At 43.4% G+C, this 16,356-nt stretch overlaps 1 protein-coding gene across 1 annotated transcript in view; it reads left to right on the plus strand.

Annotated features, from left to right (window-relative positions):
- Positions 1–16,356, plus strand: part of LTK (leukocyte receptor tyrosine kinase) — a 92,707-nt gene that overhangs the window by 63,927 nt on the left and 12,424 nt on the right. The window contains exons 10-15 of the mRNA XM_063333145.1: positions 1,294–1,460; positions 6,728–6,822; positions 12,218–12,319; positions 14,477–14,654; positions 15,192–15,342; positions 16,072–16,203. Of these exons, the coding sequence (XP_063189215.1) occupies positions 1,294–1,460; positions 6,728–6,822; positions 12,218–12,319; positions 14,477–14,654; positions 15,192–15,342; positions 16,072–16,203 (825 nt within the window). The remainder of the gene's footprint in view (positions 1–1,293; positions 1,461–6,727; positions 6,823–12,217; positions 12,320–14,476; positions 14,655–15,191; positions 15,343–16,071; positions 16,204–16,356) is intronic.

The following is a 16,356-nucleotide window of genomic DNA, read 5'->3' on the forward strand; positions in this document are numbered from 1 at the left end:
AGATGCTGGAATTAAAAATATTAAATGATATTGCACTCATAGCACTTAGGAAAATTAAGCTGCAAGTTTGAGCTGGAGTCCAGCCCTGCTAGGGGAAAACAGAAAGCTTTGATGCCTCCTAATTACAGCTGGCAAAAGAAATATAGTGCAGGTGCCAAAAGTATAACTTCAGCATTTATATTTATTTATAAATCCAGGTCAAGTTTGTTGGGTAGTTCCAGCAAAATAAAAAGTACTTGGAGCTAGGTTTACAAAACCAGGAGGGAGGAGAACCAGTAGCTGTTATTATGGTGTACAGGTCTCGGAAGATCTGGAGCCATCCTGTCCTCCACTGGCAAGGATTTGAACCCTCATTTCAGGAGCAAGGAATTTCTTGTGGTGGTTCTTTGTGGTGCATGCGTGTGTGCGCTCCCTTTTCTGCTGGTGCTGGTGCTCTCTGTAATAGAGAAAGCAGCTGAATGCTCAAAGCAGTGGTGGAAATGGCAGTTCTTTCTTGCTCTGTGGCAAAGTGCAAGTGGTTGCCCCAAAGAAAGAGGAACAAGTCCTGCTTCAAAATATTCTTTGGCTTGGTGGTCAGGTTGCTCACCTGATCACCAAGTGCTACAGTCCAGATGGTGCCTATGACTTGGAGCAAGTATATGGGTTGAGGTTTTCTGCCTCTAGAGACAGCCTAATTCCTCATTTCAAGGGCAGCTGGGGCAGGGCACCTCTCCCCTCGGGGTGCTTTTGTGCCCTATATGGGCCTGCGCATAGGTTGAGCCACCTCAGTGTAACACATTAACCTGAGTGGTTACAATGGGAATCCTTAAAAGATTTAAACCATGGTTCAAACCCTTTCACAGGAATCTTTAAGCTGGTGAGAACACTGAAAAGGAATGTGGTTAGGATTGTTTTTCTGCAATAACCTATCTCTAGTGGAAACATGTAATGATAAAGCATTTATTGAGTTTAAGCCTGTGTTCCTCTGCTGTACTACTTTTTGTTCCTGAAGGAGATAACAAGGAACCCAGTGCTTTCTCACCCAGATGGTGTCTCAGGCTGTGGATGTTATTGTTAGTGGTTGGAGAACAGCTGCCTAACAGGAGTGTCACTCAGGGTCTCCACCAAGAAAATTCTGTGCTAGGAACATTGATGAGTCACACACAAGCAATGGGGGCCTTAGTGACGTGCGTGATTAAACAGTTTGACCCAGGATCAAAGGCTTGGTGTCTCAAATCCCCAGAGGGGAGAAGTGAGTATCTTTCCTTTTTTATCACAGGATACCATTCTTTTTCTCTTCTTCCTCTATTACAGATCCAATTCTCAGTGCATGTTTTTGGCAGCTACAATGGTACTGTCTCCTTCTCTGTCAAGGAAGAGATAAAGGGAGCTCCAATCACCTTGCCAATGTGGGAAAGAGCTGGGAGCTGGAGTGACCACTGGTTTCTCATCACCTTACCAATGCCAGTGCTTCAGAACCGGTAAGAGCTTCACTGGCAGCATCTAGGGTTATCTCTAGAGATTTAGGAAATTGTTACTGTCTGTTGTGAAGCATCACTTGCCTTCTTCCACGGCCGTTTCTACTGAAAAAATTACAGGAGTACTGCAATTCTGCTTGCTGAGGAAGTGTTCTGTCATCTGCGCGTATCTTCGTGCACGTACACAGCTTAGCTCAGCAGAAGCCCATACTGCATGTCTGCACTTAGAAGCAGCCTCAAACAGCACATAGGTGTTGGGAATAGCAAATGCCTGTACTGGAAACATTTTAGCAATCTGAGAAAGCCAGTATACTCACAGTGGCAAAGTGCTCCCAGTAGGAAAACAGCAATATAATCGTAGTTGCAGTATGTACTCCTACAGTAAAAACAGCCATGTGAGTCAAATGAGTGGCAAAACCACAGTTTAGCCAATATAACTGTCTAGCCTAAGATCTATATCAGTTCAGCCCAGGCAATTGGAGATCATTCATTGCCACATCACTGATGCAACAATCTCAGGAAAAGACCAAATCAGCCTTATACTAAAATTTTCAGTTTTAGATATGAAAATACAGTGTGACACTGGTTTTCAAATGAAGTAAAATACTGAAGATTCAAGGAATTTCAGCCTAATCTATTTTTAATTAAGTATTTCTCCTCCCTCACCCAGAGTCATTTGGTCTCAAGCCATGTAGCTGGTGTTAGCAGCTAGTTATTTTGCATGACACAAATGATTTTTAAATTGCTCCAATCTGGGTTTTTTTGCCATCTTCCTCAGGAAGACCTGTTTCACATGACACTTAAGACAAAAAAATCTCAAAGTCTATAAAATGAATTTGATAAATGAAAAAATATCTACCTAATATTGGCAATAAAGTCTCAAAACTTCACTGATTTAGAGGTGTGAGCAGATTCCTTTTAACTTCAAATATTTGCCATATCTTTGTGTAAAAGGCTAAGGGATTTGGGTCTGGAAGTGATAGTAATTCAGACCTAAGCAACAGTAAAGCTCAGCCTCTTTCTAGTTTAATTTCATTATTACCTTTGGTCTCAGCATTATCACATGTTCACCATATGCACCTTTGCCATGAATTATTCCTTTAGGATAGGATAGGACTGCATGCTGGCAGTGTATTTAATATTCTTGTCTGACACAGTCTGGAGTCCTGTGGATTAGCATCTGTTTAGTTCTGCATATGTAAAGTATGACCACTGAATTTGTACAGAATAGCTCTTTCCCCCAGGCACTTTCATGTGGACCTAACCACAGAAGAGTCCCAGGGACTCTTCAGAGATATTTAAGACCTTCTGCCTCCTCTGATATATGGTCAGCTATGCTTGTCCCCTGAAGCCTCTGATTTCTGCATCAGCCCTCAGTTCTGAAGGGAAATGGATCTTCTGTGGCAGGAGGGAATGGACAGCAAGAGGCTTTAGGGATCACTAGCCAGCACTGCATGAAAAAATTTGATATTTAAATACTGTAATATTTGAAAGAGTTGAGCACTTAGACAAAATGAAAGAAGTAAGTAGATCAAGCATGCATGCATGCATTAGGCCAATCTGTTTCAAGTAGTTCTATCTTGTTTCATTTCATGTAACCTTTCTGTATGCCATTTTCAAACAAATTTAAAACTGATGTGGCACAACAGTGGCAGTCACTGTGGGTGAGGCTGGAACAGTTCGACCTAGCAAGCGGACCTGTGCTACCTGAGCTAGCCAAGTGACTGACAGCAGTAATAAGTTGTCATTTGCTGCACTGATCTATAACAGAAACAGAAGCATCCCACACCTTGCTGGAAGGTGTCGCAGCTATTTGTCCCAAGTGAGGAAACCCTGGTCTTTGTGCTCACAGGACACTTGGGCTCCATCCCAGGCCTCTTGTCTTGTTCCTTCCTTGCTCTGTCCTGTCCCTTACACCTGCTTCTGTAAGCACTCTGTGCCTTTCTTCCTTCTTCTAATATACTTGATCTCTCTTCCTTCTCCTTTAAGCTCCCATTTCTGAATCCATTGTATCTGTCCCATGCTTCCAGTCATAATTTCCCTCTCTGAACTCCTCCTTGTTTCTTGTTTCCATCTTTCTTCCAGCAGGTGCTGTCTCTGTGTGTTTGTTTTTTACTAAGCCTGACTCCCTTGCCTGCACTTCCATTCTCTTCTCCTCCTACTTACCTCTTGTGCACTTTTATTTTGATGATACCAGACCTACAGTAAAGGTTTATTCCCAGTTTTTCTGTTTGACTGTATGTTTGGTTCTCCCCGTAGACCTCAGGCCCAAACCCCCTGCACACCAAGTCCAAGCTCCCCTGCGGTAAAGTTCCCAGGGAGCTCCCCGGCATCTCCAAGATGCCACCTTGTTCGCTCTGGATTCAGTTTAGGCAGCTTCTTTCTCCTATTTGGCCAGGATCAGCAAAAGAAAGAAGGGCTGGGGAAGAAAAAGGGTATCCATTACTTTGGAAGAGCAGGTCTCACTTTATGTAGCTGAAGCAGGACGACGTGACGCAGTTCATGACAGCACTGCCATGGAAAGTACCATTTAACCTCAGACTTGAAGATAGCCAGGGAAGAGGAGACTACTACCAGGCATGGAAATGTCAGGTGTTTTAAATTTTGAAGGATATTTTACTAAAATTTTGATAGATTCTCATTCAAATGCCATGTGACTCTTCCTTACAGATTTCAGATCCCACTTCCAATACCTGGTAGCACAAAGCACTTAAAAGTTGACAGCATTTTTGAGCATGGTCAAAATAATGAATCCCTGCATTGCCTCATCCTCAACACTGGCAAAATGTTTTGGCTGCTAGGCAAGTCATACCAATCACCCAAAATAGAAAAGTTCAGCCTAAATTGGTTTAAGGTTGGTGAAGTTGCAAACAATTGTAAACAGAGGCATAAGGTTGGCAAAGGTGCAAGCGACTGTAAACAGAGGTGTATGGTGAACATTGCTGTACAATCTTAGTGCAGTTTGGTATAAACCGCCATGAATGACGTTTCTGTATATTTGTGGGTGCTGACAGTTTTCCTCTGTAATACAAGCTCCAGCAATGCTGTGTTTAGGGAATTTTTTTAGCATAGAGTTTGGGCTGGCATGCCATTTTCCTGTATCCTGAATCTTCAGGAAACTCCTGTCCTTTTCTTGCTGTCCTTGAGAAACTATGAAAGGGCTATATTTTTCCCTGGTTCCTTGAAGGGATGATAGCCAGTAGCAAAGTGGATGGGAGGGGACAGATCATACAAGGAGAAGGGGTAGACATAAACTGCAACACAAATAGTTGTTGTAGCAGGACATAAATGGCTTGATGGGGCCAGAGGAGAGAAGCCTTAGTGGATAGAAGGATGAGGCCATGGAGGGGATATGTAAGTAGTTTTCAGCAACAGCTTCCTCCAATGAATTTATTTCTTAGGAGAGATGGAACACAAACTACACAGTTCACGTATCAGCCTCCCAGTTGGGCACCTAGCTACTTGGAAAACTGCTTCTGGTGATCAGCTGGCAAATTCACTCACTTGGTTCAGACACACGGGGAAAAAAGTTGCTATCAGAAGAAAATCAGGCAAGCAGAAGACCAGACATCAGAGACTTTAAAAGTGTAATACACTGGAGTCAGCAAAGTGAGCTCAATAAGCAGGAATACTGGAAACCCCTCTGGCTAATGCAGCACAGAGTTCAAAAGGCAAATTCCTCCTTTTTTACGGAAGTTCTGAGGAAGGGGAGGCATAGAGAGCCCAACACTTTTGAGATGTCTATTCTTGTGCATTGGAGGAGGAGGATCATTCCCCAGGCTCCCACTTGTACTCAGCTGGATCAGAAATCTACCTTGTAGCGCAGTGCCATGGATCCTCTCCTGCTCTTACTCCATGGACCAGATGCAGTAAATTGACCTGACCAAGAGTACGCTGCAGTGTGTGTCCTAAGTAAGGGATAGTCTGTGGTGTTGTATTTATCGCTGTGAGTCCTGGAGGTGCCCTAGTTCTGGACTCAGGGTGCTGTGACTTTCTTTCATCAAATGGCTTGGGAAATTACTGTCTTGTATCAGTGGACTTATGTACAAGGTCTGAAAATATACAAGTATTGCTAAATCTGCTAATAAAGAGGCAGGTTTCTGCAGGAAGGGAATCTAATAGCAAATTCCCCTGCTAACCCCATAGCTAAGACAATGGTCATTCAAGACACCCTTGATTTGCATTTATGCACCAACACTCCCAGAGCGCTCAGATCCTGTAGGTGCGAATGCTTTCATTTAAGCACAAGGGGCCATTCTTGAGTTGGGGTAAAAGCAGCTTATCCCTAAAGATTTTGATGCAGCTATGCAACATGAGGTTAACTGTGGATATGGAGCAATAATTGGCTGGTGGGTGGAATACACGCACATAGTTTATGGCCACTGATTTGGGACAAGTGTGTTCCTGGCCTGAATGATTAATGTCTTAGGCAGGCCAGTGCTTGATCTCTCATAAATCATCGCTGAGCTTCACCAGTGACAGCAGTAGAGGTCCTCTCCATATGCTTTTAATAAGCTCTAAATGAACTGGACATCAGACATCTGTTTATTTCTGAAATTTAATGAAAAACAATTCAGTCCTATCCATTAGATCCCTCAGCCCGTTTTCTTTCCTCCTTGTGAATTCAGAATGTGGCAATGCACGTGGGACATGACAAACCTCCTAGATAAGTAGCTAAACATCTGGTCATGGTGAAAAAGATGAGACAGCCCAGAAAGTGAACATTTTAGGGAGTTATGGCTGAAATTTAAAATGTCCTGGCCTTCAGCTGAAATAAACTCATGTCACCTTGTTGAGTTACATTGGCTGAGTATTAGGCCCAAGATTCCTGTCTATTTGGATATTGTTGTTCTGTTCAGTTTTTATTCTGGCTATCTCTTTAGGAATGGATTCTTTTTTCCCTTCCCTTTTGCACATTCCTGTTTATAGCTGTTGAATAAGGATGGTTGTGTATAACTATTAGTGAGGGACAGTAGCTTGTCTTTCTACATGTGTGCTCAGATAGCAGGGCTAGTAGGCTCTCATTCTTGTTCCTCATGAAGTGTGGCATTATATGAATGTTGGTTGGTCCTTACTAACTATTGACGTGTGGATCAGATTTCTAGCAGGCCCTTTTGGCTGCTCAGCAGGACTTTTCTGGAGGAAATGTTCTAAAGAGTGTTGATCATGATTTGATGATAAGTGAACATTGTATTTTTTAGTGTTTTTTTTTTTTTTTCCCCTCCTGTCCCTTTGTCTGTCTTCTCTAAAACTTCTGTCTTATTGCAAAGGTTTCAACTGCAACTCCTGGCAACCTGGGGCTGGAATTCCCAAGCTGACATTGCTATCGACAATATTACATTTGGACTGGACTGCTTCACTGATGGTAAGCCACAAATGTTGCAGAATCCCTTAAAGAATTTGGCTAGTGTAATCAGCATCCCAAAGACCCAGGACACAGATGCTCTGTTCCCCCCACAAAGTGCACATGGATCATTTGGGTTAGCTTTTACAGCACAATGCCATTTTACCTCAGACCTACTGAAGATTGCAAGTAGAGGCAGTTTTACAGTGTGTCAGAGTCTCCTAGTGTTCTCTTTGTCTCTAATCTGGGGTATCCTGTATCACGTAGTTGAGACCTGTCTGTGTGTCTTGGCAAGGAACGCTAGACTTCTTCCACTTAGGGGCTAAGGAATGATTACATCACACTGGTCTTCAGCAGTCCCCACGGACCTATGCACCCTGGCAATTGATAGCTGAAGGGAATTTGTTGAAATTAAAGGGGAAAGTCACCATATTTTAGTGGAGGAAAGGAAGAAAATGAAGTAATAAAGTGACTCTCTGACAGTAAAGTTTGGATTACTGCAACAAGTTTGTTTTACCCCGCAAGGAGCTATATCAACTGTCACTGCCAGATAGATAACAGGTGTGCTTTCCTTTGCTTCATTACTGCGAATGTGACTGACCACAATGTATTCCACTGAAAAATGGAGCCAGTGCTACCCTCTTAAGCATGTTAGCAACAGCTGGACAAGTAGAAAGAGGCTGGATACTTGAACCACTTGCAAATGTTAGAAACTGCCGCCTTTTCGTCCCTGGAGAAAAGACCTGTGTGCTCTGATGTAAAGGAACTGGAGAATGTGCTGCAGTTAAATTGTGATGTCTGTTGCAGACAAAATGTGCATCAGCGGTCCTGCGCTACCCTTCATGTGTCACCACACACCGTGTGTCAGCATTTAGAGTAATAACATGTCCCTGCAGAGGCTAGCTGTAGCCTAACCTAATAGGTGGGTAGGGTTATGTCAAAACAGACGTGTTAAAAGTCCTTCATCAACAAAAGCCCTTTTCCCTCCTACCTTTGTCTGATTCAGTCTCCTGTTCTCTGTCCCTTTGTTCTGTGGGCACTGAAACTACCCTTCTATAAAATGCTAAGCACACACATTTTCATTTGAAATTAAGAGGAAGAGATGTTCCTTGACAGTAAGTCATTTGTTCACTCCAGCTTCTTAACACCCCTGGCTCCTGAACCCTTTGGGACCTCCATGCTAACGCTTGGTTTTGAAATCTTTTGAGGAAACTGAAGTGAGTGACTCCAGATGCTCTTGTTGCAGCTGATGTGCACCCAACTGCTGGAGTTTACTGCCCTTCTGAGAGCAAATACAGCCTCCAGTCTACCTGCAGACATTTTTCTGGCTCTAGTGTAGGGATGCATCCTTTGGTAAATCGGTGGGGCTTAGATGCCACTGCAGCAATGTTATCAGAGCCTGTCTGTATAGGCCAAGTTACTCCTCATTTTCAATTAGTATAAATCGTACTGATGTCCAGGAGCAGCTGCCGTTTATGCCATCTGAAGGTGTGATCCAAAGATGTGTGACTCATGCAGAAGAAAGACATCAAAAGGAAAACATGTTTCTCGGAAGCCTTGTGCTTGCCACTGTTCCTTGAATCCTCTTTGCAAATTGATGTTTTCTCGCCTCTGAAAGCAACCCCCTTGTGTTTGTCTTCTCATGACTTTAATTCAGTTAGGTTGCAGAGAAGCCCGGCAGCTCTGCTGTGTTTTCAGTAATGAAATTATTTCTCCCTGGCAAGGAGAGGTTTCAGATGTCAGAGATGGAGCCAATTAAGATCCAAGCGGTGAATTCTTTGCGTGAGGGAAGCAGGAAGGATGTATGGCAGGAAGGAAGAATTTGCTGCTTGCTAGGATGTAAATATTATTTTCTCCATCTATTTCAATCCTGTAGTTCAATTGCTCTACAAAACCCAGTGCAGACTCTGAAAGCACTGCTTGTCTGTATGCAGGCTGGGAAAGAAGGTGAGGTTTTCCATATACCTCAAAATCAAGAGGAGAGATTCAGTAAGATTTAGGAGGAAAACAAGTGTGTAGTGAGGGCAGCTCAGGGGACATCAATAAGAACAAAAAACAAAGAGACCATTCTTTGGATGGCAGCTCCTGGCTAGTGGCAGATGTTTTCTATGTGGAAAAGGTGAGATCAAACCACCTTCTTATTCATACAATCACCTTGTGTAAGACAGTGTCACAGACCAGATGACATGCGTCTGGTTCATTGTGAGAACTTCTAGGAGACAGGCATAAAGATATCTTATCGTTTTAGTGAACTAGTGCTCTCTTAGGAAGAGGACTGAATTGTGAGTGTCTAAATATGAAAACATGGGCAGGAATAGCAAATAGAGTGGTGATTGTTGCCCTCCTCAGTGCTTATGTGGTCACTGCTTGTGCTCTTACCTTTTGATGCTCCGAGTGTTATATTGTTCCAGTTAAGATCCCAGGCCTGTGGTCTATCAAAGTGCACTCTAGTGCCCTGACCTAGGGATTACATTTTGTTCTGTGTATCATTTGCAATTTCCCAGAAGACTGATTTATGAATAGCAAGACTGTCCAAAGAGAGCTTTTGTATAACATATCTCTAGTTCTTGACTTTGGAGTCCCTGACCCAGCGAAGTCTGGTTCTGTAGACCTGCCAGTCTCATTGCTTGAGGTGAATGGTGGGGGGTGGTTCAAGCCTCATTACTGCCTCATTTCACTGATTTCAGAAGGTGTTGGCTAAAAATGCCATAGATAACCAAAGGGATGGGGAAGGGGAAAGCTGGTGCCTTATTATCTGTCCCAGTCCAGGACAAGCTGGAGAGGCTTCCAGGGATGCTCCAATCTGCATCAGTAAGGTGAGATCTCTGAGGAGATCATGTACACTTTGAGGATCTCGTAGGGCACCTTACTCTGATTAATCCCGGCTGCAGGACCACACTCTCTTTTTTCACTACAGTCCCAGAGACAGGGAAGTAGGAGTGAGTTACTTTAGCTCTTTGCCTGCAGCAGATGCCCTGATAACGCTTCCCTCTATCCCTTTTCAGTGTGGAAACTGACAGCATTAGCTAAAGCCTGGAGAAAGGAGTCCTGTGCTCTTCTTATTTTTCTGATATAGGTACACCTTAATATGAATTAAGTCTTGTTCCCTTCCATTCACTTAACCGTCAACATGTTGTCTGTCAGAGGAGGAAGTGGAAGCTAAAAAAAAGAGAAGGCTGTGAGGAGACCTTATAGCAGCAGCCTTACAGTACGTAAAGGGGGCCTACAGGAAGGATGGAGTGGGACTCTTTATCAGAGAGTGTAATGATAGTACATGGGGTAATGGCCTCAGACTGAAAGAGGGTAGATTTAGATTGGATATCAGGAAGAAATTCTTTACTGTGAGGGCGGTGAGGCACTGGAACAGGTTGCCCAGGGAGGTTGTGGATGCCCCATCCCTGGAAGTGTTCAAGGCCAGGCTGGATGGGGCTTTGAGCAGCCTGGTCTAGTGGGAGGTGTCCCTGCCCATGGCAGGAGGGATGAAACTAGATGATCTTTAAGGTCCCTTCCAACCCGAACCATTCTGTGATGCTGTGTGATTCTGTGAAAATAGACTGGAGTACCAGCCCCTGGATCCCTGGGCTACATCATGTTTGTAGAAAATGCCACTTTACAAATTCATGTCGGACAGTGCAAAAAATATCAGCCTTCTAAGAGTTAATGGCTCATGTGGACAACATGATGCTCAGCCTGTCTTGCGGCTTGTCTGCTGCTGAGCATAAAGAGACAGAAGCTTTTTTCCAGCGTGTTGAGGGTTTGAGACTGTTTGGAGAAGGAGGAAAGATTGTTTGTCTGGAAACAAGGCATTGCCTTAGGATACTCAGTTGGGATGCTGCAAAAAATCCATGCAGAAACACAGACTGACTCTATTTCAGAGAATGATTTACATTCCTTCGCTCTGGCAAACATAACTAGACTTCTATGTCTCCAAGGATCTGAAACTGTTGTGACCTTTGGGATTCGTAATTCAGTGCAGGCCTTGGGAGACAAGCATCTTTTCTGGCCATGCATTGTCTTTTTCATTTGGTTTTCCTTCTTGTCTTTGATCCAGATCATTTGTTTTGGGTTAATTTCATTTTTCTCTGGCTTGACAGCTCCATCCATTGAAGTTCTCTATCTCAGTATGAACAGAGTGTGTCAGTATAAAGCTCCCTTTTACTTCCATCCATCAATGTTCTTTCAGTCAGACCTGGGGGGAATATTCTCAGGAGTAAGAGCTCAGCAAGGTCTCCATGCTTCAATTAGTTATTTGGCCTTTCTGACACAGCTAACAAGGGTGTTAATTATCGCTATTTAGAGCAGTGGCTTTGCAGCAGAGATAATTGTCCAGCTGGAACTGCCTGAGTCTCTTTTGAATAGAGCATCAAACAGCTGTTAGATTCTCACAACTGGAACTGGAACAAATTGAAATATTTGTAATGTTTTTCACCTAATGAAAAATGTTCAGTATGAAGTTAACTGAGGGCTCATAAAATGGAAGGAAGTCTCTCCTTTTTCTTACAGAGATTTTCCAATCTAAGATCTGCATAAAAATGGATAATTTAACTATTGAAACAGGATGCTTGCAGATTATAAAACAAGGGTTCAGTTATTACTTTTTCCTGTCTTAAGGCAGCTTTGGTTGTGTGGTATTCTCAATGCATTCAGATGCTTTGGGTCAGCAATTGCTTTGAAGTCACTCCTCTCTGAGAAAGGGCTGATCTTTAAAGGCCTGTTTTATTGGTCAGAAATATAGCGCTTTGCTCTGTGTTTTTCAAAAAGGTTTTTCCAAAGATTTACAGCTTGTGTCAAGGGTATGCTGCTGTTTCTTAACTGTATATGTTAGTGATACACGTAATTTTATTTAGTATTTTATTCTCTAAGCAAGGTCTGAGGTGCTCAAAGTTGTTTGCTGAGAGGGGAATGATCTGTTAAGCTGGCTTACTTACCATGATGCCATTCAGAACCAAAGATAACAATTTTTGCTCTTGCTCTCCTTTATACCTCCACTTGTTTCCTGTCCAGAATTGTCACTTGTCCCTTTGACTAGCATAGCATCAATACCTGATATCTGTTCTCCCACACTATGCTTTTCCTAAAGTCTCTTGTAATCACAGCCAGTGCAATTTGCTGGCCAAGGAGCTTATCCTGCAGGTGAGCCTGCATGGGATAACATGGAGAGTTTGTGTTTATGTGAAGACCTTCTTCTTTATATGAAGAAATTATGTGATTTCAGCACAGATACCAGTAGCCAACCCAAGACATGGGCCTAAAAAAGTAATAAAAAAATTATGATTGTTTAAAACACCTTTTGTACCCAAGGTATTGTTATTTTAACCAAATAGTTATACTTGGTTCATTCATGTGATCTTTAAATTTTCCATCCCTCTTTTCTATCATCCTCCATCTCTCTCATCCATTCTACAAACTATTACAGGAAGACAACCAAATCATTTTGGTGGGAAGCGTCAGTACCCACGGGAGATTGGTATCCTGGACGAGCATCTTCTGAACCCCCTGGAAGAGCCCTCCCTCCCAGGTACATGATTCAGTACTGAAAGCCTGTTTCTTGGCTATAAAAGGTGGCTCCCTTCCCATCTCCTGTGTGTGATCTGCCTGCCCTATCACAACAGGGCAACTAAACAAAATCCATCCCAAAGATGTGGAGACCATGTCAGGTAGTGTCTGTTTGGCTATAGGACAGTAGTTTGCTGGAGCCCAACTCTCCAGTCCTTAAATAGCAGGACCTTTTTAAAGAAAAGCAGAATCTTTAAGTAAAAGCAGAAGCTTCGTGACTCGAATTCGGAGTGCACAAAAGCCAGCTCAGGAGCAAAAAGTGTAGGCCAGTACAGAAAGCTGGGGACAGAAGGAGATTTACTGGGACTTGGTGAGCAGTGAAGCTGAATCTAATGAGTGGAGAACAGAGGTGTAAAGATGAAGATCCAGGGAGGGGAAGTGAGGATCTGGAAATCCACTGAGGAGAAAAGCTGGATGAAAAACTAGGAGAACAGGGGACACTGGGGACCAGTTTACTGACAGCAGTAGAGACTGCCACTCTGGAGGACAGATAACAACTGTATGGGTGAGAAGAGCTGTCTGAAGGAGGGCCTGAGGAGGGGAGGTTGTGCTTGAGGCTGCTTTGCTGCCAACAAATACCTGCGTGTGAGTGCACCACCTCCTGAAGACGGTGACCACCTGAAATGTGACAGTCTGTACTGCTATCAGTTCCTGTTAGCTCAAGGAGCAGAGATTTCTGTAATGTAGCTAACACTCTTTCCCCAGTGATTCATCTGTGTGTTCACAGGATGACATCTGTTGGGGATAGTTTGCTTGCCTTTTCCTTTAAACAAGATTAGAATTTTTCTTTTAAAAGTTTGCAATTTTTCTGCTATTTTAATCATTCAACCCTTAAACAATTCTGGCCCTTGTGCATGCACTGCATCATACAGTTTTTAGATACATTATTGAATAGGTTTATTCTTAGGCCTTATCTCATTCACTGGACAAGATGGATCAGTTTGGGTCTTGGACAAGGGTTGTGAAATGGAGGAGATGGTTATCTGCTGCATTGCTGTAGAAACAAAAGAATAATGCTTAATGAGAGCCAGGCAAAAATTTGCTTGGAGGAAACCCCTACTGAAAGTAGGAAGGTGCTGTTGTCACGACTGTTGCTGTTGCCACTCATGCAAGCCTGAGACAAGTCACTTAAAACTTTCACCACCTTTCATAGGTGGTCACTAGTTGCAATGGCAGATGTTTTCAATCTTTATTTCCATGTATATGCTTCAGTTCTCACCTGGAAAGTTGAATAATACCGCCTTGCTTCATACTGGCACTGAGAAGAGAAATTTGATAATGTCTGTGAGACACTTGGATGAACGCCTTCTCAGAAGTCTGCCCCCCTCCCCTTCCCCTCCAGTTGATGGGGTTTATCTGCAGTTTATGATTTATTAAATAGTATGCAGGAAATAAGGTGAGAGGGGAAAAATGCAAACAGCGACTAAATACAGAGCAGTAGTTCTACAGCTAGAATAAAGTTGGGATAATATATGTACTCTCTGATCATGTAATTAAGGGTGGTATCTTAGTGGATTGTATTACAAGGGAGCAGCATTGAAGTTGAACAGATAAATTTAACTTTAGCATGTATTAGCTTTCAAATCCTCAAAATTGTAATTGCAAGTTTAAGCATTTTTCTGTTTGATTATAATAATAAGCATGTGATCAGACAGACATACTGAATTTTAAAGCCCTGTAGATAGTGTATACTGCCGCAACATGGTCTTTATCTTGATCATCTGTTTCTTATATAAAAATCATTAATGTTTTTTGTGAATAATAATAATGTCATGAGGTTCATACAGGCCCGTTTCTCAAGCCTGTCCAGGTCCCTCTGGATGGCATCCTTTCCCTCCAGCGTGTTGACCGCTCCACACAGCTTGGTGTCATCGGTGCTCAGGCCCACCATCCATGTCACCAACAAAGATGTTATATAGTAGTAGTCCCAGTACTGACCCCTGAGGAATGTCACTTGTCCTTGGTCAGCTGTCACTTGTCCCTCGTCCCTTGGACATCGAGCCGTTGACTGCAACTCTTTGAGTGTAGCCATCCAGCCAATTCCATGTAGCCTTTTGCACATGTCTGAGAAATAAAGGGAAGCTCACATCTGCCCCAACTCTTACTGTTTTGGTCACAGGGGACACATCTGTTGTTTTCTGGTGGTTCACAACATGTGGTGCCAGTGGTCCACACGGGCCAACTCAAGCTCAGTGTGACAGTGCCTATAAGAACAGCAACGTATCGGTGTCTGTGGAGAAAGAGGGCAAGCTTCGGGGAGTGCAAGTCTGGAGAGTGCCAGCCACAAACCGATACAGGTGAGTATCAGTGTGTGCTGGAGAGGCAGACACGTTTAACTACTTTTTGTTTGTGGAGTTTCAGCAAGCATAAGTGTGGGACCATCTGTAGTGAGTGGGTGGAGGGGGCAGTGAAGTAAGAGAGAAATAGGAGTGCTAGCTGTAAGGATTTGTGTCTGAGCTACCACAAAGCTTGGAAGGGTGGAGTGGTGGCTTAGAAGAGATCAGAACAGGAGTGACTGTGGGCATATGACCGAGTGAAAGTGCTGCCATCATTTCAGTCCTGAAGCCTTGGTCTTCTAGATTTGGCTACACTAGCTCATGCTATTTGCTCCTAAAATCTCCATCTCCAGTGCCCTAGTGTAGAGTCAGTCTGTCCTTTTGAGCAGCCTTGGCTGCATGGGTCTCAAACAAAGAATAGCCATGAGATGCTGCAGAAGGGGAGCCTGCTCAGGAGCAATGCCTGTTTCGGACTGCGGGCTGGTGAGAGCAGATGGAGTTTCTTTGGCGGTGAGAAGTATGTGATTTCCCTCTTTAACTACTTACTTTTTCTTCCAGGATTTCTGCCTATGGAGCAGCTGGAGGGAAGGGAGCCAAAAACCACAATAAGAGGTCCCACGGGGTTTTCATCTCGGCCACCTTCCAGCTGGAGAAAGATGAGCTGCTGTACATCTTAGTGGGGCAGCAGGGGGAGGATGCCTGCCCTGGGGTGAGGGCTGCACAAGCACATGTGGACAGAGGCTTTGCAGATACAATTCAGTGAGATTCAGTGGGTGGCTTTGGGTTTGGTGATGAAAGATAGAAATCCCAGGATCCAGCAATGAAACCCAGTCAGGAGACTGGGAAGAACCAATAAACCATGTTAGAGAAAGAATCTCAAATATAAAGAACTCTGAAAAGAAAAACAATCCCAAAATGCACAAACAAATACGAAGCCCACAGTAACTTTTCTTTAAGCTCCTGGTGTTCATCAGCTTTCTTCTGCTTATTTTAAGCAGGGAGATGTTAGGCAAAAATTGTGCGCTCCCTCTCTTATTTTTCCACAGACTAGGTTTCTTTCTGCCTGCCAGGATTTCAGATAATTTAATATTATTTATGGAAGCATCCAGCAGTGTTGTGGCTGCACTGTGTTAGGTACTCTCTAAGCTTACATACTAAAGTCTGAATCCAAAGCCTGTCAAAACCAGTGGGAATCTTTCCACTAACTGCAGTGGCCCCTGTATTAGACGTATATAATGACAAAAAAACCCACTCATGACAAACAGAAATTGGTTACATGAGTGCTTATATATATGAGTGTCTTCTTATGCTAGACCCCATGATTTGATGATTTGAAAGTCCTTTTCTCACTTAAGCTCAAAAGTTGCCTCTTTTCAGCATGAATTCTTTGGTATTGCCTCTTGCTGATATCTGAGTGAATCTCTTGTCTCCTTTTCAGGGCAATCCTGAAACCCAGAGGATCTGCTTAGGGGAGTCATCTCTCATTGAAGATGATTACAAAAAAAAAAAGGACTTGAAGGAATGGGCTGGAGGAGGTGGGGGTGGAGGAGGAGCAACCTACATTTTCAGAGTAAGTATTTCCTCTTTGCATCCCGCCTGAGCAGTGTCCAGCAGAGCAACTAGCTTTCACTGTCAGTCCTGGCATATGATACTCAGTTTTTTAAAAAAGGTGAAGAAAAAGAAGTCTCCCTCTCCCTCCCCTCCCTCCCTTTTCCTCCTTCCC

Source organism: Chroicocephalus ridibundus, chromosome 4 (genome assembly GCF_963924245.1).
Source record: "Chroicocephalus ridibundus chromosome 4, bChrRid1.1, whole genome shotgun sequence".
Taxonomy (NCBI): domain Eukaryota; kingdom Metazoa; phylum Chordata; class Aves; order Charadriiformes; family Laridae; genus Chroicocephalus; species Chroicocephalus ridibundus.